The 24,694-nt window shown below is 43.0% G+C and overlaps 1 protein-coding gene across 1 annotated transcript in view; it reads left to right on the plus strand.

Moving 5' to 3' along the window:
* The first annotated feature begins 972 nt into the window (after positions 1 to 972).
* Positions 973 to 24,694, plus strand: part of RUNDC1 (RUN domain containing 1) — a 72,879-nt gene continuing 49,157 nt past the window's right edge. Inside the window, exon 1 of the mRNA XM_069237755.1 lies at positions 973 to 1,443. Coding sequence (XP_069093856.1) covers positions 982 to 1,443 — 462 coding nt within the window. The 5' untranslated portion in view covers positions 973 to 981. The remainder of the gene's footprint in view (positions 1,444 to 24,694) is intronic.

The following is a 24,694-nucleotide window of genomic DNA, read 5'->3' on the forward strand; positions in this document are numbered from 1 at the left end:
TTTATGATGTCACTTTGTAGTTTTGTTTCATTGGGAAATGTAGTTTTCTTCTTGGCTGCTGTTTAAAATTAAAGCAAGAAAAGACTGCATAATATGAGCCTCCGGTCTTGTAATAAAATTAATGATTACTATATGCATTGATATTTCAAACTTCTGTTTTTCAATTTAGTGTATTGATGTTATTATACTGTGGTATTAAAAAGAGAAGGATGTATGCGATGTTGTACAATTCAATGTTGTCTTCAGTATTGATATATACATGTTTGCTTTGATTATACTGGTTTCCTGTTTTTACAGTTCATCTCTGTATTTGGAATGTAGAACACTAGCTACTGGAGGTTCTTGGTGATGAGCTGTTTGGCAGTTGTCTCTTACCTTCTAGACCTATTGGTTGGTCCTTGGTGCTGTGCTGGTGTTTTGGATAAAACCGTTTAAATATATTTGTGTCTTCTCTCAACTAAACATGTGGCCTAATGTAATCAACAGAAACCGCTGAAATGGAATGAAATCCTTGAAAGATAATCTAGACTCCGATGCCTAGAATAATTTCGACCAACTTCCCCGCAGTCACAGTTTACCTGTGGTTCAGGACCTACCCAGACACGATGGGAATCGCAGAACTGAAACACAAAATTATACTTTATAAATAGTAGACGGGGTTGTAATTGGTCTCCACGACAACTCAACACATTAATGACACTATACTCACTTTGAGCTATATACTTCGCTATTGGCTAGAACGTACTGACGTCAGAGAACTAATTTCCCACGTATGCCACAGCCAAAATGGCGAGAATTGAAAAAAATGGCCCCGAAAGCAAACTGAGAGGTTCACTGCAGTATCCAAATCACAACAGTGACGTGCGGTCCGTGCCACTACACATATGGCGGCCAACTCAGGTCCACCCTAAACGCCCCTTCCCCACAGACTTCCATCTTGTGGGGGGCGGAACAACCGAGGTTGACGTCCCAGCCTCCAAGATGGCGGATGACAGCTTGCAGTGCCTGCCTGCCTCCCCGCCGGATAGCAGCCGGGACACCATGTCCACCGACGAGCTGTCGGCGTCCGACGGGGAGGGTCAAGCCGGGGAGCGATGGGCCCCTGTAGGGGCAGTGGCCAGCCCCACACCTGAGGAAGATGATGACATGGTGATGAAACGCGCCCGGGCGGGCTCCCTGGGTGCCGCCGTGGAGATGGCAACCAAACTGCGGCGGCTAGAAGACGAGCAGGAACAGCTTAACTCTTCGCTGCTTGCGCTCACGTCGCATTTTGCGCAGGTGCAATTCCGCCTGAAGCAGATCGTAAGCGCTAGTTGCGAGGAGAAGGAGAGGCTGCTGGCAGAATTGGAGGACTTCGCCTTCCGCGGGTGCCCGCATGTGCTTTTGGGGAGTAGCAGAGCCCGCACAGGGGAACACCGTCCGCCGCTACACCAAGACCTATCGGTGAGTCAGGGAAGTATGACGAGTCTACGTTCGCCCGTACAGCTTTACTGTTGCTTGACAGGTGTTTGATGTTGCCCCGTCATTTAATATATCTTTTTATTTTGCATATAGCTCTTGACACCGCACTTCTGCGTTTTTAGATGATGTGACTGATGCCTCTATCACCAAACATAGTGGTACCCAGTTTACTCACCTCGGAAATATTTTTTGGGTGGCGCTGTTTGTTTTCTGTTCTTGCATCAAGACATATCACAATAGCGAGCCTGTGCCTACCAAACCAGACCTACTGTTTTTGCCTATGTTTGTTAGTAGTGTTAGAGAAAAGAGTAGCAACAAATATTCTGTTAAGAATAATTGTCATGTAAAATGTTTCGATTCTGAATTCAACATTGCCAAGGAATGTGGAGGGGGTAGTTTCCTTTGGCGTCTTCCAGTCAACTGTTATTCTATCGACAACACTTAATCTCTTGGTGAAACACTTATGCTCCTTTCTCCTGATACCTTTGAGCACTTCCATCTGCATATCCAGTGCCTCAGCGCTTTCCTCTTCAGCACCCACTTTTCACTCTCTCCTGCAACAGCTTCATTGCTTCTGCTTCACTTCAGCCACACAACACACATACTCGCCCATCTCTAAGCAGTGCATTTTCTTTTACTTTTCCCAATCAGTATTGCAGAGCTATATCCGCATCGCATAGAATTGCAGTTACACTTGGCACATCTGTGTTCTCAGCAGAGAGGCAAAGTGTTGAATGAACATTTATTCTGAACGCCATGTATGACTAAGGCTTCGAGTTTTTACAGATAAATGCCGACAGTAAACAATGTTGTCTGTAATTGTTTTTAAAAGCGTTAAAATACAGAAAAGTGTGCTTCTTTTGAGGGCCTCTCCATGCTGTCCTTTATGAATTCATCAGCCAAGTAGAAAGACAGCAAAGGGAGTTAAAAACAAAACAAAAAAAAACAGGAAAAGATTCCCTTAAATACAGGCATATGTTAACATATATTTGTATATAATACTAATATTTACATGTGGATGTATTGTTTTGTTATATTTGACTGCTTAATTTACCAAAATGTGAGAGCAATAAAAGTATCCATCCATGTTTATCAGTTAAATAGACGTGGAACTATAAAATTTTACGACTCCATTTGTCAAAATACAAAATAAACATGGATCAACACTAAGAAGGTCAAAAAATAATTATGGATAACTACAGAAAGAAAAGATACCATAAAACCGAGAGCCATAACCTAGTGACAGGCATTGTGGGAAATTCGCAGTTCCTTCAGCATTACTCCCAGAGCTCTCAATTATGACCCATCCTGAACATCCATCTACACTCTAAACTCATCCAGACACGTCGAGGTAACTATATTTACAGCACACTACAGACTAAAAAGTTACATGAAAAAAACTCAAATCACTGGCACGGTTTACCTCCATGTTTTTACATTCATTGTTCAGAAATCGATCACCGTTTTTGCCAGTAAAGTTAAGAACGTCAATATAGGGTCGGTCGACCCATTTCAATGTGTGTTTTTAATTACTGGTTGCTCTGAAAACACTGGGCCATCTGGACTTCCCATTCATCCAGAACTGAGAAAGGCGCTTTCATACATTGTGTGCAGGAGAGGAATGAAAGAGCTCCAGTCTCAACACTAAAGTACCACCTACTTCCATTCAATTCCTGGGAAATGACAGTTTCCCAGCTGTACCCTTTAACATTGTAAATTTTCCTTACATTATGAATGAGACATCACTATCTACTTTCAACCTGTGCAGATGTGTGTAAATCAAAATTTTGTTAATTTACTGTTTCATCCTGCTTTAAGTGACGAGCAGTTTGTGAACAAGTGAATTTAAAAATTTGTACATCTATTTGCTATTACTTTATGTATGTTCCAGCAAGGGGCTCTCTTCATTTATACTCCTGTGTAAAGTGTTCAAATGTTGATTTGATGCGGTCTGCGCTATAAAAAAAAAAAATCCTTCAGAATACATAAATATGGAGAACATTGACAGGATGGCTCACATCCAGACTCATGACTCTTAGCTCCATAGGACAGTCTCCTGACTTGGTCCGATGACACTGCCACGTTAGTCCTTGTTTATTTTTTTTTCTTTGCAAACACATTTTAGGCTTTTCTGTCTATTTGTTTATAACAAGTCATTTTGGGTTGATGCCTTTTTTTCTTGATTCACAGAGATTTTGCCAAAGGGAACTCGAGAAATGTGCCTCGAGCTTCCACACTTTTAATGTTGCATTAGTAACACCTAATAACCAGGGTCCTTTTCTTGTAATGGGCAGTGCTGTCTCTATGCAGCAAAGTTGCAACACCGATCTCAATTGCTCGGCTGGGCTGCCCTGTATTTGAGCTATTCTGAAGAGCTGTTAAACACTTTGAGAAGCAGAACGTCTTGTCATGTCTTGCCTAATGAGAGCAGTACTATTATACTGTTAGTTGATAGTAACCGTATTTCTCAGTAGAACTGGGCTGCCATACTAGTAATGTGCATTATTAGCATTTCTTATCTGGGTTGCAATATTTTTACTGGATGTGCCTACAAATCCCAGCTGTGTCGTTCTACTTTGTCAAATAGAACTAATAGTCCAATCAGAACTGGCACAGCTTTAATTGGACCAATAATACTACATTACCTTTAATGTGTCAGTTAAGCTGTCTGCAGGGCCACTGCGGCGACCACTGCTTTTCAACAGGAAGCAGATGAGTGACTAACTCAATACATCTTTTCCCCCATTTTTAAGGTTTTGGAGTGATTTGTAGTAAACTTTGTATCACATTGGGTAAAACTTGAGAAAACAGATAGCAAGGTTTTTCCCATTGCTAGACTCTCATGACAAAACCTTTATTGGCATTATCCTTAAAAAAAAAAAAAAATGCGCTACCCAACCTCCTAGTGCCTCAGAGACTCATAACATTCTGATTAAAGATGGTAACTTGTTTGTTTCTGCCTGACAATCGGCCGTCCGTTAACTAACTAGTGGTGCATGACAAAAGCAGTGGGTGTATTCTTCTGTTCCGCAGTCACTTGTCCTATGGGTATGGTATCATAGCCCCAAACAGGCTCTGCTAAGGGAGAAGGTGTTGCAAACAGTCTGATGGCAATGCAAATAGGGCTGCATTGTCCCCACTTGGCACACCTGGTGCCTGACAGCAAGGCTGGTTTTACGGATCCCCGCTTGGAATGCTTCACCTGACCTGCATTATAGTCAAAACAACTTGTCCCAGTGTTCTGGCGTAAGGATGGCGGTGATTAGATTTGTTATTTCAATATCAAAAGAAGTCTAGTTGTGTAATGTTGGATAGACCAGTAACTCTTCTAATCCTAAATCGTAATCTGGTACTTCTGCTTCTAGTGTAAATGCATGCCAGAAGTACCATTAAACACGATTTACTAGGAGCTGACGGGGAACAGTTTGACATTTCTGAAAATCCTAATTGTTAAAACGAGAAGCTGAAACAATCATACTCGGACACTGCCTCTGCTGCTGAATATCGTGTGATTGGCACCTATCTCTTATCAGAGGAAAGAGGATTAACAGTGGCTTTACAAGTTCGGATTGCTCATGCACGCATTAAAACGACCTGACTAGCAAGGTATGCAGAGTGGCTTAATCAATTTGTCGTGCATTTTATTGTTCTGCAAATACAGAATCCATCAGTTCCCAGAAGACTCACGTGGTTAGGAAACATTTTAGACAAAAAACATGACGCTCTACCTGGGCGAGTCTTCATTTAAGTTAACATGGCTAATAAGACTAAACAATGTGTTATACTGGTTTCTTAAAATATTTTCGAAAAAGTTTGATGGGACTTTATTTTTTTATTTTTTTTAAGGTCCGATATTACGTATGTCAAAGTCTGTGATACCAATATCTTCTCTAGTCATATGAGAGTGCACAAAATCATTTTTGGTTTGCAAAGGGAACTAGAGTGAAACCTAAGGCACATTATATAGCACATTTTGAATTTGTTGACTTTGAACATTCAGTTCAAGACCAGTTTATCACGCATGTAAATGTTGGTTTCTGACACATTTTAATGAGGTGCAAGAAAAGGAGCATCAAGTACAGCATATGATAGTCATTGGTGCAGTATTTTACAGAAGTGGTCCGGACCCCCTGCCTTGTTTGTGTAGTTAGTAATCTGATATGCCTAGGATATTACCCTGGTGCAATTATGAAAAGCTCGGTTGCCTTGTTCTTCTGTGCCCTGGCTGTTGGGCTCGAACAAAAATACATTAAAAGGTTGGTCCCTGTGTTAATGTGGGCCACCGTAGATGCTACTAAAATGCACTGTTATTTTTTCTTGACAGATAGAACGACTGAGGTAAGTAAGGAACCAGTAATCCTAATAAGAGACTTCAACTCGAGAGGGCAGACATTGAAAAGGGACTACTGATTCTTTTCTGGTATATGGTCATCTAGGGAGTCTTCCATTTAGCTCCCAAATGGAACATCTAAAATGGAGGATTGCTATAATATGAAAGCCCAGGTCCCTTGACTCTTGCTTATTTATGACTGTCTTCAGCTTTTGATGTGTTCGGGGATATAGTTGTATTAGTTTGGAACAAAGTGGCGACCACCTGGTTTGGCTATAAATACTTTTGGCGTTTCATATATCATAAATAATTTACTCCTGGTGAATTACTTCCTGTTATGGTTATCTTTTCATTGCAGTGAACCTAGAGTTACTAAACTAGAGGCACAGATGCAGATAGCTTTCAGCGTGGTCAAGAGTAGCTTTGAGAAGACAGACAGATTTATCCTTTTCAAAGTGCGAAATAACCAAGGCTTAAAGGTCCTGGAAAATTACTGCAGATGGGACAAGTGGTTTGATATTCCTTAGAAGACCTACCTGAAGTAAGGAGGTTTTATTATATTGGTTGAATGAGCTTACACATTTAGATTTTTATGGTTTATGAGGTCTATGCATTTGACAAATGAAATACAGTGTGGGAGATGCCAAGTGATTTATGTTCCTCTAGCCCTGGGTGATGGTTGATGGGTGACCTTTCAAATTGTAAAAGTAGGATTTATGTATGTCTGTGGTTCAGTTTCAGAGACTAGGCAGCAATACAGCTTTCTATGCAGAGTTTTGTGGGGTCATAGCCTTGAGGTATGACAGAGTATTGGGTACAGTTTGAAGATCATGTACTCCAGTCTCCTAAGGCCGTTGTCCCCAAGGCGTCTTAAATCTTAATCTTAAATCATATATTGAGAAAGATATTGACATATAGTCTCCAAGCCAATTCTTTTTAAAATCATATTGATTTTAATGTCCGGTTGCATTCACATGGATTGCAGTGGCTAGAAAGGGGGTTATTCCTTATGAAGTGTGCAAGACAAGTGGGTGGGCATTGAGTACTTATTCACACCGAAATGTTTTTCAATGTTCAAAGCAATCCCGGTAACTTTGTTAGTGTATGTGTGTGTATATATATATATATATATATATATGTGTGTGTGTGTGTGTATATATATATATATTTTTTTTTTTAATTTAGAGTTTTTTTTCAAACTTGTACATTGATGAGCCCAGCCCCCAATAAATAATCTTCTCTTCCTTCTAAAAAGTAGGAAAATAATCGGCATCTGCCTTTTGAAAAGACATACCAATTTCGAATTCTATGCATAGTCCTCATTTAATTATTTTATCAGCCTTTATTGACTGGAAAATCAAACACTTATCAGATACACTGTGTGAACAGATGACAGCAAATTCATTGGTAAGTCTTCTCCTAGCCAAGTCAAACCCCCAGAGATGACGAAATAGAGCAATGTCCGTGAAAGTCAAGGATTCCAGTCATTTTTCTTTTTACCATAACAAAACTACACCCACTTCACCTCCCTCCCTCCCCCAACCTGCCACCAAGATTTGGTGAACAGTGAATCTCACAGATGTCATTTTATCTATAAAGCCCATATGGGTCATCTCAGAATTTTTTCACTCTTGGTGCCATTAGTAAGTTTGCATGGATATAATTCATGTTGGGTGTATATCTGATTTATCCTTCGTAGCCAGCAGTATGCCATCGCAAGCAACAAGAAGAGGTCCCTTAGAGTTTCCCCTGTGTAAGGCCATCAATGTTAACAAGTCTTTTTCCCCCCACTTCAAAACATCTCATAACCCCCAAGCAACACGAGGTCCACTCCTTGCCTTGCCTTCCAATCCATCACTTTATTTCATTTGTCAATGAGCAACACTTGGGCCCTCATTCTGACCTTGGCGGGCGGCGGAGGCCGCCCGCCAAAGTCCCGCCGTCAGGTTACCGTTCCGCGGTCGAAAGACCGCGGCGGTAATTCTGACTTTCCCGCTGGGCTGGCGGGCGGTCTCCTTCAGACCGCCAGCCAGCCCAGCGGGAAAGAGGCTTCCACGATGAAGCCGGCTCGGAATCGAGCCGGCGGAGTGGAAGCTGTGCGACGGGTGCAGTTGCACCCGTCGCGTATTTCACTGTCTGCGCAGCAGACAGTGAAATACATTTAGGGGCCCTCTTACGGGGGCCCCTGCAATGCCCATGCCAGTGGCATGGGCACTGCAGGGGCCCCCAGGGGCCCCGCGACCCCCCCCTACCGCCATCCGGATCTCGGCGGTCCGACCGCCGGGATCTGGATGGCGGTAGGGGGGGTCAGAATCCCCGCGGCGGTGCAGCAAGCTGCGCCGCCGCGGAGGATTCAATGGGGCCGCGGTACACTGGCGGGACCCCGCCAGTGGTGCCGGTCCGACCGCGGCTTTACCGCCGCGGTCGGAATCCCCATTGAAGCACCGCCGGCTTGTCGGCGGTGCTCCCGCGGTCCTCCGCCCTGGCGGTCAAAGACCGCCAGGGTCAGAATGAGGGCCTTGGTCTTTAACTAGAAATGCCTACTTCTGTGACTTAGTTCCATGAAATTGCTTTAACAGACAGTGCTGGGGATCCAGAGGAGTTGTGAAACTAGTGACCTCAATAACGGTCACTATATCATCTCAGTAGTAAATTATTATTTTTTTTATATTTTTTTTATTTTTTTACTTCAAAAAATTGTTTAAGAAAGAAGTCCCTCAAACAGTATAACAGTTCATAAAATCCGTTACAAAATGAATGCAACTAACAAACAATAGATAGCAATTATTTCTAAAAGCAGTTGAAAACATACTTTATTGTTCTTTAATAATCTGTAAAAGGAATTAAGAATCTAGCCATACCACACGTTAACATCCATATATTGTATTAAGAATAACAATTTAAGGAATAAGGTTTTAAAATTTCTCATCGCAAATTAACAAAAAAATAGAGACAAACTAGTACAATTTGAAATTTCACTACCACACTGTAGGAAGCTGGCATGGTGTGTGGTGAGCACCTATGGTGTTATCACCTTATACTAGGTCCAGGTATCCCCTATTAGCGAAGTATAGGCAGTGTCTAGGAAGCCAGGGTTCTTTAGAGGTAGCTGTGGATGAGCAGCCATGACTTATCTAGGAGACATGCAAAGCTAATGCAATACCACTATAATCGCACAGCACTATAACACATGAAAGAACCACATAGTGTCAGAAAAATAAAGGTACTAGAATATTGTTGCCCCCCCACCCCCCAACTGGAGGTAAGTAAACACACTAATTTATATACACAATAGCAATCAGTAAGGAGCATTAAAAACGGCAAGCATTAGCAAAAGTATTAGAAAACAGTGTAGGCCCCAGGGGAGGGCCAAACCATATACTAAATAAGTGGAATGCGAGATCCAGTCGCCCAGCCAAGGATGTGGAATCGGTAGAGGGGAGCTGAAGGAACTACAAACTCTAAGAGGTGAGTACTAGAGTGACACCCAGCCACCAGGAGAGCAGAGGTAAGTACCTGGTTTTACCCAAAACCAACAGGAGGACTTAGGAAAAGGATTGTGCAAGACCCAGACCAGACTGGAAGAACCCAAAGATGGTTTCTGACAGAAGAGGACCTGCAAAGGGAAGGGACCAAGTTCAGTTCATGATGGAGTGTCCGGTTGTGGCAGGAGCCACTACCCACCCTATTGTGGATGCAGGACCAGGTCGACTGGGGAAGAAGACCATCTGTGCAGCGCTGAAGATGAAGAGGAGTTCATGAAGAGATGCGGATGGTGTCCCATGTTGGCTGTTGGGTTGCAGTGGGTCCGTGGTGCTGAAGAACCACCACCGAGCCTTGGCAAATGCAAATGAAGAAAAGGACGAGTTGCAGGCTGAAGAGGACCAGCAAGGCCCAGGGGCATCGACCCAAGGAGGGAAGTCCGGGGTGACCCTGAGCAGTTGGGAGCATCACCAAAAGAGGATGCAGCCCCCACAGGCAACCCACTGGCAGCAGACACAGCAAGTTGCAGTGAGGCCCACTCGGCACACATAAAGAGGAGTCCCATGTCGGTGGAGCAGCAGAGAGGAGACTGTGCTTGGCAGGAAGAAGTGCTGGGAACAGGGGCTACACAAAGCTCAAAGACCTCTTGGAGCAGAAGCAAACAAGCCTTGGTAGCTGCAACAGTCGCGGTGCACAGAGGTACTGTCCTGCAGGGAGAGGTGAGGGCTTACAGTCTCCTAAGTTGGACAGCTGGCGGAGAGAACCAGGGGGACCACTCCAGATTAACACCTGTGATGCAGGATCCACGCAGTTGCAGAGGCAAGCAGATCCACGCAGCCGGTCGTAGTTGCAGTTGGTGCCTGCAGGGGAGTGACTCCTTCAATTCAAGAGTTCCTTTCTTACTTCTTGGTGCAGGCTCGAGTCTCATCGACCTCAGAGGATGCACAGCTGGGGAAATGTTGCAGTTGCTGGCAGGAGCTTCGAGAAACAATGTTAGAAAGCGGAGTCATCACTGAAGTTGGAAATGGTTGGTTCCTGAGGAGTCCAGTTGCAGTTCTAGTGGCCAGGAGATAAAGTAAACAATGCACAAGAGTCCTGCTGGAATCTTTCACGTCGAATCTGAAGACCCACCCAAGAGGGAGACCCTAAGTAGCGGCTTGGTTACCTGCAAGGAGACTGCCTATCAGGAGGTGGCTGTGACGTCACCTGCCTGACCTGGTACTCAGATGCTCCCAGAGGCCTCTGCCCATCTTGGATTCAAGATGGCAGAATCAAGTGGCCAACTGAAGGATCTCTGGGCATCACCCCTAGAGTGGTGATGGGCAGGGGAGTTGTCACTCCCCTTTCATTTGTCCAGTTTCGTGCCAGAACAGGGACTGAGGGTCCCTGGACTGTTGCAAACCGGTTTATGCAAGGAGGGCACGAAATGTGCTTTTCAAAGCAAACCATTGGCTTGGGAAGGCTACCCCTCCCAAGCTTTGTAAAACCCATTTCCAAGGTAGAGGGTGTTACCTCCCTCTCCCACAGGAAATCCTTTGTTCTGCCTTCCTCTACCTGAGCTGGTCAAGCAGTCGGAGGGCAGAAACCTGTCTGAGGGGTGGCAGCAGCGCGGGCTGATTAGAAGACTGGTAGGTGCAATACTGGGGGTCCTCTAAGGAGCCCCCAGGATGCATGGAATCATACAACCAACACTGGAATTGGGGTATGATTCCGACATGTTTGCCCAGGTTTGGAGTTACCATTATGTAGCTGGACACAGGAAGTCCAGTGTAATGGAGCTCGAGTTTGTAGGGGCACCTCTGCTCATGCAGGGGTTCGCTCACACACAGGGACCGCCACCCTGTCTTTTGGGCTTTGAGGGACTGCCATAGGGGTGGCTTGTTGAAAGGGTGCATGCACCTTTTCACTCAGGCTGCAATGGCAGACCTGCAGACACATTTTGGGTGGCATAATACATGCTGCAGCCCATGGGGAGCCCCTGGTGCCCAAATGCCCCGAGTACCTAAGTACCATATACTAGGGACTTTCAAAGGGGCACCAGTATGCCAATTGTGGGGTGTGTAAAGTCCTAGGCAACCAAATTTAGAGGGAGAGAAAGCACAATCACTGGGGTCCTGGTTAGCAGGATCCCAGTGAAAACAGTCAAAGTATACTGAGAGCAGGCCAAAAGTAGGGGCAGCCTTGCTAAAAAAAAAGAGTGACTTTCCTACACACGCACACACAACCCTTCCAAATTCTTAAAATAAGTTAGCCCAGATGGGTGTGCATAAATAGGATAGTCCTATTCTAAGTTTTATTTTTGTACTACTAATTTGCGGGTTCCAGAGGCCATGCAAATATGGAAAGGAAGTTTCCCAAGATTCATGCAGTTCTGCGGTTGAAGACTTCTGTTGTGTCTCTCCTTAAATGGCCAAACCCAACTCTTTCATTTCTCTCTTTGATTTTGCTATTGGTAAAGCAACGTTAAAATTGTTAATCTTTAAGGCAGTTGCCATATCCAACAGCTGCTTCCTTATCTTCTTTGCCTAGCTAAGATCACTTTTGATTATTTTATCATTACATAAGGTTTAAATTTTAGAATAATCTGATGTTACCAATTTGTTCCAAAAGCTCCAAGATCTTACTCCAGTGGCTGAAAGTACTTCAGCATTTAGAGTATCAGTATGCAGAGTGCGAGATACTGTCTTATTAAAAACCATCTTTCTGTACTCCTCCTTTTTTTATTTTTTGTGTGTGTGTGTTTGCCCGAATGATCGTACAAGCCCATGTTGCTTTATACCAAAATCCGTAACTTTTGTCTTGTCTTAGTTAATTATCAGCTTTTTGATTTGATGATATGGCAATACTTATCGAATTCTGCCAGTTTTTATTTGAGGCCAACTGGGGTCCTAACCGTTATAATGAGGTGTCTGCATAGTGAAGGCAGGGGATGTGGAAACCCTCCCCATTTTGGGTAAGAAATGTGTATCTAGTTGTGTTTTTGGTTGGTCGGCTAGATATAGAGCAAATAAGATGATGCCAACGCACACTCTTCATGCAAACTGTTCTCAGTGCTCATCTTCCTCGAAAGGCTGCCCTTGTAATCCATCTCGACCCTACCCCCAGTTACTCTTGTGGAGACACTTCAGCATCCCTAGATTACTGCCAGGATTTATCAGGGTTTTGAGTTTGGACTCTCAGGTTTTCACAGTTTACCAAATCAAATGTGGCTCAGAAATCCACAAAACTTGCGCATAAAGAGCCTCTCACTTTTTTTTTTTTTTTTTTTTTTTTGGGGTGGGGGGCGTATACCTTTGTCCCACATCAAGTATGCTAATTAATCAATAGTTTTTTCATATCCGCTGGATCACCCTTTTTATATATAGTTTATATAATGACACCTTTCAGATTCTCAGGGTATACACAGGTTGCTATAAATATTTTAAACACCCCTGAAAAGAAAAAGTAGCCTAGCTTGGCTTTTATTAGATTTTGTTGGATTTTAATCCACCCCTAATTTCCTGCTATCTTAATGGACGGGACAGTATGTTTTACTGTTGCGTCAGATTATAAGAACCTCGTTATCAACTGAAGAAACTTCTACTGGGGCATCATCACGATTACCCTAATACATTAACGATAGATGCTTCACCCAGTCTGCTTCGGGAATCATACATTCAGCTCTTAAATCTATACCATATACACTTAATCTTACAAATTTATGAAATTACACCCAACACTTCCTCATACTTTTTCTTATAATATTACTGTTTGTTCTTGCGCTGTATTGTTTTTGAATTTTTTTTCCGTAAGCATTAACAACTGTGTTCGTATCATTAAAATGTTTAACTTTCTTAGTTTATTTTTCATATCCTGGCATTAGGAGTCTAACCACATCGCTGCTTTTTTCCTTATGGATAGGGAGATTAAAACAATTGAACAGATTTGTTATTGCATCCAGTATTTGGTAATCTGGTTACCACCTTATGATACCAGACTCTTTGGGTCTCTAATTTTTGTATAGATCGTCCAATAACTGTAAATGATGTTCACTTATTAGTTTAGTGAGGCGACTTGGAAATTTAGTACCCAATGGCATAACTATCTCTCTTTGTGACCTATTCAACATAAATGTGGCTCCTTAGTGCAGATTATCACTATAAACCAGTGCTTGAAAACCCAGAGGTAAGAGGAAATGCCAAGCTTGAGGAAAAAATTGAATCTATAGGGCCGTTTTGGTTACACTGCTTGAAAGTCTGGCTGGCCAGGGTGTCTAAAAGGAAGCAGCCATCAAAGAAAAGAAAAAGCTCCTGTTCTCCAGGCATTTTTGCATTTTTTTTTCTCACTAACTTGGATCTTTTCCATTAAAGGAAAATTGCCGATAGTATCTTTTAGGACCTCAACAGTTCACCAAAATGTACTACTTCCTAGAAAGGTTTCATTAATTTCCTGCCCCAGGTATCGCAGCTCTTGACAAACCTTAAACAAGTGCATTGGCAATTTTAGTTCATTCTATTACAAAACATTTGTTGGCTTTACCTGCCAACTCTCCTGGCTTGTTGGTCGTGGCCTTCCTTTCTCTCTGGTGCAGCTCCACATAGAATTTGTTCCACTTGCACATCCTTTGGGCAGAGTGACCGATTCATGCCCAACATGTTTATTGGTACAGTCCTAATGCCCCTTAGTGGCCCCAACCTGAGAGAGGCCCTGGCTGTCGGGCAGATGCTACACAAGTCACTCTAGTCACTGGATGCCAAGACCGAAAGAGAGGCGATGAACTTCCCAGTTAGTTTCCCCGGAAGCAATTTGAAAGGAGGACTATGAGGGCGCAGTTAGCTTCGATTGAAAATTACACAGTTCACCGGTGATGAGACAATTTTCTTAGTTGCTTCCTGACAGCATCACGTGTGATTTCCTGCTGTTTCTGCAAGTGGGAGCCGAATAAGGATCTTGCAGGACACACGTCACTGTTGTGGGGCTCTGATCTCGGACTGTCTTTTCAAGATTCTCCCAGCTTCCCCTCCACGACCTCACCTCGAAGTGTAGTGCCACTCCAATACCTTGCTGCTGTTCATTCCGTCACACTGGATTGATGGGGGACAGTGGCGCTAAATAACACAACCAAATGTCACTGCCTCCGTTATTGACGACGAAGTATGGTCACGACCCAGAGATACGAGGCAGATGAAGCTACAAGCAGGATAATCCCCAGGGGAATCGTTAAGTAACTGGGACCAGGACGCCTTGGCACCAGAGAGAGAGGCACAAAGACACCTATACTATAGGAGGGAGACGAGCAGTGATCCAGTGTTTATGTATGTGTCAGCATTCCTCGTGATAAAAGTGTGATCCATTATGACTTCATCCGGGGTAAGCATTATCCACCCCCCTATACACTCTGGCAAGTCTGCGAAAAGATAGGTCTGGTGGATATCTTTGAATTGCGTGAATTTAAAGCGGATGTTCCTGGTTACAAGATTGGCGTATTCTAGTATTGTCGCCCACTTGTCATCTCGTGTTCCCCCACCCATGGATTCCCCCAACACAGACCTAGCACCAGATGTCCTGACCTGGAAGGCTGGGCTCAGAGCCGTGCACTCGAGTGAAACCGGATGTGTAGCAGAGCCAAGACTCGGTGTCATAAATAACATTTCTGAGCGGAGTGAGTCCTAGGGCACACACGTTGCTTTAGCCACCCCGTATAACGCGGTGCGCGCCACGAACTGCCCGGTGCCAATCGGAACGTGGTCACTTAGCACATCCGAAGGAATATCCCGTCTGCGAATAAATCAACCGCGTGGATCAACCAAAAGCTTTGGAAGTATGTTTGGTGACCAATAAAAACGTAAGCAGGCTCCATAGCATTGTCTGAGGCGTATGAGGTACTGTTTCTGGACGCTCGCACATATCTAAGCCAGCAACATTTGCCCACCCTGATGGTCCGAGATGTCTGATTCATAACCTGTTTGGCATCTAATGCTATGTTCGGCAGAAGTGTTAAAACTCCCACAACATACAGTGATCGCTTCAGCATCACTCTCTTCCGGGTTCATTACCCACTTAGCCAGAGTAACCAGTTGAGCTGCTAAGTGGTATGACTCGAACCATGGCAATCCCATCCCGCCAGTATGTAACGGCAAGCCCAGTTTTCTAACCGCTTATCTTTACTCAATGAATCGGGAAAAAGACCACCCAACCACATTTTATTCTTATGCTTTCATGACTTCGATCCTTCATATAGAGTTAATGACTGATCGTGCAAGTAAACGAAACATTTGCAGTTGCATTCTTACCTGTTAATGGAAACCATGCGTCTGAGCCTATGCAATTTGTACGTAAAATGTGGTAATGATTTGCTTATCGTCTTTGCGCAACCAAGAATTCATCGCTTTGTGCCTTGTTGGATTACATAACTAGTTGCAAGATTAAGACAGTGCAGTATTAAGTAAAACAAACGAAGTTGTCTGAATTCAGACAACAAGTTATCCTTGAAAATGACCTCTATCCCAGTGTAGTGTTCCTCGTGTCTCCTGGTATAATGATCATAAATGTAGTTCTGTGAGAATCGTTCAGATCGTGTGCAAAAATCACGTCTTGAAAGTCGATTGCATATTTGTCCACAGCACATCGTTCCCAACAAGGTATTGCACTCGATTTAAAGTTTTGTGTAAAATGAAGAATAAGACGTTATCAATATTACTATGCTTGCTTGCTTTCTTTGTTTTATCGCCAGCTACAAACTAATGGTAGCTTGCAGGCCAAAATCCAGTCGGGGTTAGTGCAAAAGCAGGTGCACAAATAATTTGTCTGTTTTTGTACTACCTCCAGAGTGCACATGTCCCATACACGTGCTTAAAAGGAAAAACAAATATCGTGGTGGAATGATTTTCTCGCTACTGGCAAGTAACCGTGGGGTTTACATCAACATTGAGTCTGCCTTCTTTTACTTGTCCAGTGCTTAATTTGTATATAAAAAGGTGCCGGTGCCCAAAGCCCTCCTCTTAAATACGCGGCTGCTGCAATTAAATGTGCGAACACGGATTACTGAGGCAGCGTAATCCTGAAACCATCTCGTATCACTTTAATCCGTTTACAGCCACACCCTCAAGCTCACTCTTGCAGCTTTCTCCCATTGTGACGCTTTTTAGTTTTTCTCTTCCTCAGTCTTTCCCATATGTGTGTGTTGCTCCCAGTAAATACTTGAGGCAGAAAAATAAGTGACGTCCCTCAAAAATAAGTGCCGGTGCCCCCCACCGGAAAAAACAGCAAGCACAAATTAAGCTCTGGTCCTTGTCTACCCTTTTATAGTAAACTGGATGCTGCCTGCGAGTCGCAGGTTTCAACTGAGATCACTAGTGTGGGATTGATGTTCAAACAAAAATAAAGGGGAAAACCTCAACTTTCCTTCAGGAAAATAAATGGTCGGATTACTCTGCTATGAACTTCACCCCATATCAGTCTTCTGTTGAGACTGGAGGCTGGTCACACCCTGGTCACCACAGAACAAGAAACACAAAGATAGTGCATAGTTCATAAAAGCCACAGCGCACACACCCAAGATAGCTGGGATTCCATTGCGTAAAAACCTGTCCTACCAGGTACTAAAGCGGCCATGGCAAAAAAAAATAATATATTAATAACTCCTATCTGGCGACATTATGTTTGGCTCTCTAAATTATGCCTTCAGTGGTGAATTGTATTTTTTTTTTTTTCTTTCAGGCGTCTTCTTATGCATGTTGAGATCTGAAAAGTATCAATTAGACATTGAAAGACAGTTTTCCAGCTTGGAAAAACAATTCAACATTTATAATTGACATTTTTCCATTGATGACTTAATCTGTCTGTTTTTTATTTCAAGTTAACCAGTTGTTTTTAGTGTTCCTTTCCTGTAACTTTGGAATTGTCAAAATACTTCAGTCCGAATTGTTTTCTTAAAATATAAAGAAAATCGAGCTAACTACGACTTTTTTCAAACCTTAATTACTTGTTCTGAACTGAGTCTGCTCTTTCACTTTCTCTTGAACCCGTGGATCGTTCCTCTCCTGCGCCTCGCAGCCCCTCTCCCCGAAGTCCCCAAATTAGTGTGTTTGTTGTATTTCGTAACAATGACAGTAAGGCCAGCTTCACGGTGCAATAACACAGACATGTACAACAAACCATAACACGCAGTAACAAATCACGGAGTCAGATCACGAAGCAAAACATAGTAAAAGCAATTGGAGTAGCCCAAGTTCCGAAAGGTGCCTGCCTGACAGTGTGCCCCCTTGCTTGCAGATTACAGTAAGTTTTCTTAAGCTTTTTAGGAGGTCTGGACTGGAGACTATATTACCAGCCTCTTGTTTTTCCAAAATCTGTCATAATATAAATACATACATACAGCGGCTTTTGGTCAGCCCGCTTCTTCCGTTTGTCTGTTCAAGTGGCATTCACGCTTTGCTTTCGTCCACCACAGCATGGTGTGCAGTCAATTTCTTTTTTTACATGTTACACAGCAGTTGAGCTGCTGTGCAACATGGCTTAAAGTAAAAAAAAAAAAAAAAAAAGCTATGACTCAGTAAAGAAAAGCGCTATGATGCAGCCAGCATTGACTGCCTCAATTTTTTTTTTTTTTACTTTAAGACATCTAGGACAGCAGATCAACTGCTGTTCAACATGTAAGAAACACTGGCAAAGCCAATTGCATAGGCGGAACCTATTGGCTTTGCCAATGCTTTTTTTTGTTTTTAATCATGCCTGCGTATTGGTCCCCAGTCCGGCCCTGTCTGATGATCTGCCAACATTTGTCTAAACCAGAGGTGTTCAAACTTTTTGATGCTGGGATCCCCTCTCAAAACGTTTAAGGCATAAGGACCCCCCTCCTGACAATTTCTAGAACCTGGTACTCCTCATCGACAGTCATGAATATCCCCAATTCCCACTGCAAATCATTTTACATTGAGGAAATAATATGAAACAGTGTCTAGCAAACCAAAGGTCAGTGAGTGTTGGGGCGTGGTCAAGGGTGTGGCTAAAAACGAATGTCCTCATTTATGAGGAATTGGCATGGGCCAGCGCCGCAAGACTTCTTGCTACACTGCCCTACCCAAATAGAAAAGGGCAGGAATGCACTGTATTTATGAAATACAGTGCATTCCTGTCCTTACCCCCTGCACTGGCACACAAATTGCTGCCTTTTGCACCAACGTAGGCAGAATTGGTTTTGTGCAGGAAGGGGCACCTTCCTCAACAAAAACATCCTGAGAGGTATTTTCCTCTTTGCATGTGTGCAGCAGAATGCAACACACATGGAAAGAGGAAGAAATTAGGAGAAATGACGACATTTCTCCACATTATGTCTGTGTAAGGTTTTGGCACTGCTCCAGTTTGTGATTTTGTAAATCTGGGACAGAGTCAAGATCCATGGGTGTTGCATGGAAACTCCCACTGCAATGGCCCTCCTTAACACAGAGTAAGGCAACACAGCGGCTTGCGCTGCTTTGACTTTCTCCATATCTATGAGGCCATGCAAAGCCACTTAGGGTGGCTGTGCGTCACCTCATAGGTATGACTGAGAGGCTTGTTCCGACGGAGCATCAATAAAAGTGATGCTCTGGTGGCGCAAGCCTCTCAAATCTGCCCCAAAATATTCTGTAAGGTGTGTTTTTTTTTCTTTTTCTTTTTTTTTCTTTGACAGTCGAGTAGCTGCATATAAAATAACAGGCAGCTTAAAAGAAAAATAAACAAAAGAAAGTGGTTACTCATTGGGAAATGCACTGTAGTGCATCATGAAACCTCTATTATTTAATGCACTGCAGAGGTCTCTGTGTAACCAGCCACAGAATAAAATCTTGGTCAGTGCAGTGGAGAATAGTGACTTGTGTATTTTTAGTGCCACAAGGTCACAGCCAGTGACAGAAAGCACTGTGAAAATGTAAGTCATTATTATATATTTGCATTACACACTGTATTAGTTATGCCACTACAAAATGCACAAAAAAGGTTTAAGATAAAATGGTGTTTCCAAAATGTAGATTTAAGTAATACCAGGCCATATGTTATACATTTTTTTTTTTTAATAGCTTTCCCTTCAACACCACCTCAGGGGTAATCAGCACTATGTATATACAATTACAATTGAAAGCACGCACTTCACAGCCCAGTTAACTGTTTGCACTACCACTCAAAAAGAATAAATCTTTGTCATCAGAAAGCTTTGAGTGATTGGATCGTTTTGTATATTTACCATTTGCATTTGCAGATCAACTCTTAGCTCACATTTGCATCTCATTTAGGAAGCAGGCCCCCTCCTGGCAGGAAGGATTGTTTAGCTATCTGTGCAGCTTCATGTCACAGCACAGGAGACTCAATCAATACAAGTTAAGCTGAAGCATTTTACAATTGGCTGGGGGAATGCGCGGCCCCTTTTCCGGGACTTCACGGCCCCCCTCGGGGTCGCGATCCACAGATTGAAGACCTCCGGTCTAAACTCTCAATGTACTGACAAAACAGGAAGGGGGTGGGACGGAGGGGTGGACTTGCAAGGACAAAGTGGGAGGGGGTGGGAGCTCTCATTTTGCAGCTCTTTGTAATGTAATCCATAAATGTCTACTCAAATTTTGTTTTTGCGCCCTCACTAAAATGATAGAGATTAAGAACTTTACAAAAGAAAAGAAAAACAGCGCTATATTTAAATGCATGTTATATGCTGCTGATTTTGGCTCAGCTCAAAACATAACTCGCCCTCCTTTTGTTACTTGCACTGCTGTTCATTCTAAACCGGAAGATGTGGACTGAACTCCCACAGGGGCCATTGTTTAGTTTTGTATTTATCTAAAGAGTGTTCTATTCCCCAAAAGAGAGAGGGGCATGCAAGGATGAAGCGGAAGGAGTGAATGGCCTGTAACGAGTAGGAGGTGGATGTAGTGGTGGGCGGAGGACCTTAAAACGCATGCACTAATATTGAATGCTAGTTTAACATTTAAACAGTGGGCAGCTGGTGGAAGGACACTGTTTGCTAGCGTGAAACAGTACTTCGTCCAAGCTCCAATGAATACCAGAAGAACTGAATAGGAAGACCGGAAGGACTGAAGAAGAGTGGGGAAGAAGGCGTTGCCCAATGGGAAGCAGGGAAACAAGAGTGACAACCAACCAATGGTAAATAATAGCCGGGCTTGAAGCACTTGTCTTTTTTCTTTTGCAAGCGCTGTGCAGGCGAAACCTAAAACGGAGCACACTTCAGTGAACTGACTGATGGGCCACTGCTTTGTTTTTATATTTTTTCCATTTTGTTTTTGCATATGTTTGCGGAAAGATACTCTTACCATGGCCAGACTTATTTGTTTTGCCAAATCTTAATGCCAAAGAAGTCGTAGTGATCCATGGAGTCCACAATTGCACTTTTCCCACTGACTTAATATTAAAGAATAGTCATTCTACCTGAATGTTATTAAAATGGAATTTCATTTTTGCCATTTTAACAACATGCACAAACATAAACAGAGTTCCAAACTCTGTTTTTGTTTGTGCTGTGTAAAACTACCAAAAATAAAATTTTGAGGTCTTTCACATTCTCAAATTTCCCCTTTCAAGAATTAATAATGTCAGAGGTAATTCTTGGAGGGGGGAGATTGGAGTGTGGGTGACAGGCATCAAAGTTATATTTTTGGTAGTTTTACTGCATGCAGGAATTGAGAGGCAACTGGGAGAGCCAGTGGGGACCTTGGGGCTCCCTCCACAGCCCTCCTCAAGTATATGGTGGGTGCCCCGTGTGGGCACCAGGGGACCCACCTTTAATACAAAAAAAAAGGGTACACAGCCCAGGTGGATGGGGTCCACAGGGCCTTTCTGAGGCTTTGAAGGGGGGGGGGGAAGCATGCAGACCTCAATTTTTAGATATGGCCCGGGTGATGGGGTCCCCAGGGCCTAACAAGGCTCTGGGAGGGGAGCCACATGGCCCTCCACCCCTTTATGCAGATGAGTGGCCCTAGAAGATTGGGTCCCCAGGGCCTAAACAGGCTCTGGGAGGGGGTCATGCAGCCTGCTAGGGTTCCCATGGCCAGAATAAGTTCACAAGGAGGAGGAGGAGGAGGGGAGGGTGGGGCTGGCCACGGTGTCCTGTCCCTTTAAAAAAAAAAAAAAAAAAAAAAAAAAAAAACTAAAGGCCTGGAGTATGAGGTCCCCAGGGCCAACTCCATGCCACGCACGGCCAAAGGCTGTGTACAGTGTGGGTGTTGGCTGCCTTTTGCGGGTGGGCCAAACTGCCTGGACAACCCCCCCACTGTGCATAGCCTTTTGTCGTACGCAGCAGGGGTTAGATTTACATATGGTAATTAAACATTACTTTACGTTTAAAAAACACAACAAAAACTAGAAATGCACTGATAAAACCAAAGGTTAAAGTAACATTATAGTTAAGTGAATTTGTCAGTGGCAACATTAACGTTTTGAACTAAAAAACACAAAAATTCACCAGGTATTGTTAGTGAAGCTAACTATTACTTGCTCCCCCGCCATGCACTGCTTATGACCTCACATATAACATCACTCATGACATGTTCTATAACATCATTCATGACATGTTCTATAACATCACTGATATTTCAAAGGACACCACTGATGCATGACCTCACTGACTTCATCCAACCTTCTTTTGCACACATTGCTCTATAAACTGGTATAAATTAGCTCAGAATAATATGAAGCGTCTTTACTGCTGTCATACATACAAACCCATATAGGTAAAGCAAGCTTGTGTTATTTGCAACATTGACCCTATACCATGCATTTCATGGGTAGCCAAGTTAATGTTTACTATGAATTACAGATGGAAGGGTAACCTATTGTGCACACAATATTCAACCTGTATACCACTGTTCAGGGTAAACAAAGTTCCTCCAGATAATCCTCCAGTTACATAACTAAACTCTTACTACAGACAGTCTTTACTTGCAAACTCCTGGCAGTCACTGAACCTAGACTGAGAAATGAAGTAGATATTAGCAGAAAAGTGGGTATTGTTAACAGTGTTTACTCTACGGAGAGTTTACTCTGTACCACACTGTTTGCAGACAGTGAAACGCTCAAGTGAAATACACTAGAGTATTAAAAAGTATCTACTAAGCCCAGTGTTATACTTTATGCAAAATGTGTCCAAGGAGTGACTGTTCACTTAACCAAGGTCTATAGGTGCCAAAGATCATGCAACCTGCAGCCTTCATACTGTTGTGAACACTTTCCAGATAGCCCATCTTCTGAAGCAAGACAAGCATATGTTAGTACCTGGTGCACACAGTCTTCTATGTTAAGTAGAAATTGTCATGCTGAGACAATTGACTGTTTAATAACTAAGGCTACTTAGTATGTAGAATCTTTGTTATGCTGTAAACATTTTCTGCCATGCCAAAAAACTTGTGTGGAACATAATGAACACAAGTCAACTATCACCTGCACACAGCGGTACTCTTCAATACAAATATTTATAATGTGTTCATACCTCTCACATCTTTGGTGCATTAGGAACACATGCATTTTATAAACAACTATACCGATTAGCTGGACACAGGCTGTACAAAATTTGGTAGAAAAGTTTTATCTGGTAGTTACTTGCCACTTTATAAACTATACACAAGCTAACACACTCATTGGATAATGTAATGAGTGATGTCATTTGAAATGGTATCAGTGATGTCATAAATGATGTCATACAATGTGCTACGAGTGTCATGTGAAGTCATAGGCAGTGCATGGTGTGGGTGCATGTTATAGTTGGCTCTGGTAACTTTAATTTGTGAATTGTATTTTTTTTTGGTTAAAACGTTAAGGTTGGCACTGACGTGTGTGTGTGTGTGTGTGTGTGTGTGTGTGTATATATATATATACACACACACACAATCTCCACCCCCCCTCACCACAGAGCTGGTTGTGGTTCCTGGTCCAGTTCCGCACGAGTTATCATGTTGAGATTCTCATGTTTATCACAAATGTCTCATCTCATTTGAAGTATTTAGGCACTATCGCATAATGAGCCATATGTATGGTCGTTTCTAGATGTAGTTGCTATTCTTGAAGGTATCCACTTTTAAGGAGCCACCTCATTTTATATGAACCGGAAAATTGTTCTTGCAACGTTCGTTGGTAGCTCGTAGGTAGAACCCAAAGTATGCTCTGCATGTTCGCAGGACCATATCTATCTGAAATGAACTGGGTATTTTTCAGACATTCACTCTGTTGGTCACTTTTAGTCCAGCTGCTATGTTACAAACCCTCTTGACGTCTCCTTACAGCTGGATAAAATAGCCATTTCATTGGTCTACCGCTTCACGAGTCAGGATCATCGTGCTATCATTCCGTATCAGTCAATTCGTGGCAGACTTCTAAGCTGAATGCCATGATTTTCTTCTTTAGTTACTGGGAATGCCCCTCTTGGACTGCTATTCTCAGCCATGATAAATTGCCAATGGGAACCTTTTGTGGGGCCGCTTTTCTTACTAATTCTTATTCTGTATCAGGCGTGTTGTCTCTAGCCTATGGTTGTTTTAGTGTTTTTGTTTCTTTTGAAATAAATTCGGTTAAAAGCTGTTCTTGGCTTCTGCAACACTGTTGTGCGTCTTCCCAGATATAAATCTGCCGGCTTTTCAATAATTTCCTCACGACTTTGGATTTTTTTTTATGTCCCATAATGTAAATAACTAAAAGAAGATTCAAACGGCAGTCTTCGTATGTTAGGCTATACTGATTGATGCCCGTGCGCTCTACACATTGGCTCAGGACATAGAAAAGACGCTAACAAGTCTATTTCATTGTTCAGGAAGGACAACAATTCAACAAGCTCATTACGCTAGAGTGATTTCGAAAGGGTCTGAATTCCTTTCATGCCCAGCCAAGTTAGTAGAGGTATACTCTGCTCCTGTAGTTTGGTTAGTGGGTCATGGAGGAAGTAGCTGGTATCGAAGGAGTTTTCAAATTAACTCATTCCTCTTAATTCAGAATGTGTGCACTGGTTCAGGCATCGAGATCTGCATTGCTCATGGTTGCAAGTTCCTTGTATTTTCGTTCAACGAGCTAGAACAGAAAGGATATTGATTGCAACAGAAAAACATACTATAAATAACAGGTGGTAAATGACCTATGCCGCAGTTGTCGATTATAATAATCCATAATTGCCTACGTAAATGATTTATTGCTGTTTCACGTTTGCACATTTATGCTCTCGTTTAGCAGGTTGTACTGCGAGACAGCAGCATGTACCCGCCCTCACAACCAGAAGCACCTTTCCCTCTTCTGTACCTAGGTGTGCTTGCATCCTGCTCTACGTCGTGGAGGGAGAGCCCCATAAAGTTCAGAGATATTGCACATTGAGGGCTTTGATCTGTGAAGGATGCCTAGAGTGTGCACGTTCACACTACCTGCGATTTATTCCCTTTAAGGCTGAACAGTCGCCCACCATTGAATGAATGATATGCA

Source organism: Pleurodeles waltl, chromosome 6, assembly GCF_031143425.1.
Source record: "Pleurodeles waltl isolate 20211129_DDA chromosome 6, aPleWal1.hap1.20221129, whole genome shotgun sequence".
Lineage (NCBI taxonomy): Eukaryota > Metazoa > Chordata > Amphibia > Caudata > Salamandridae > Pleurodeles > Pleurodeles waltl.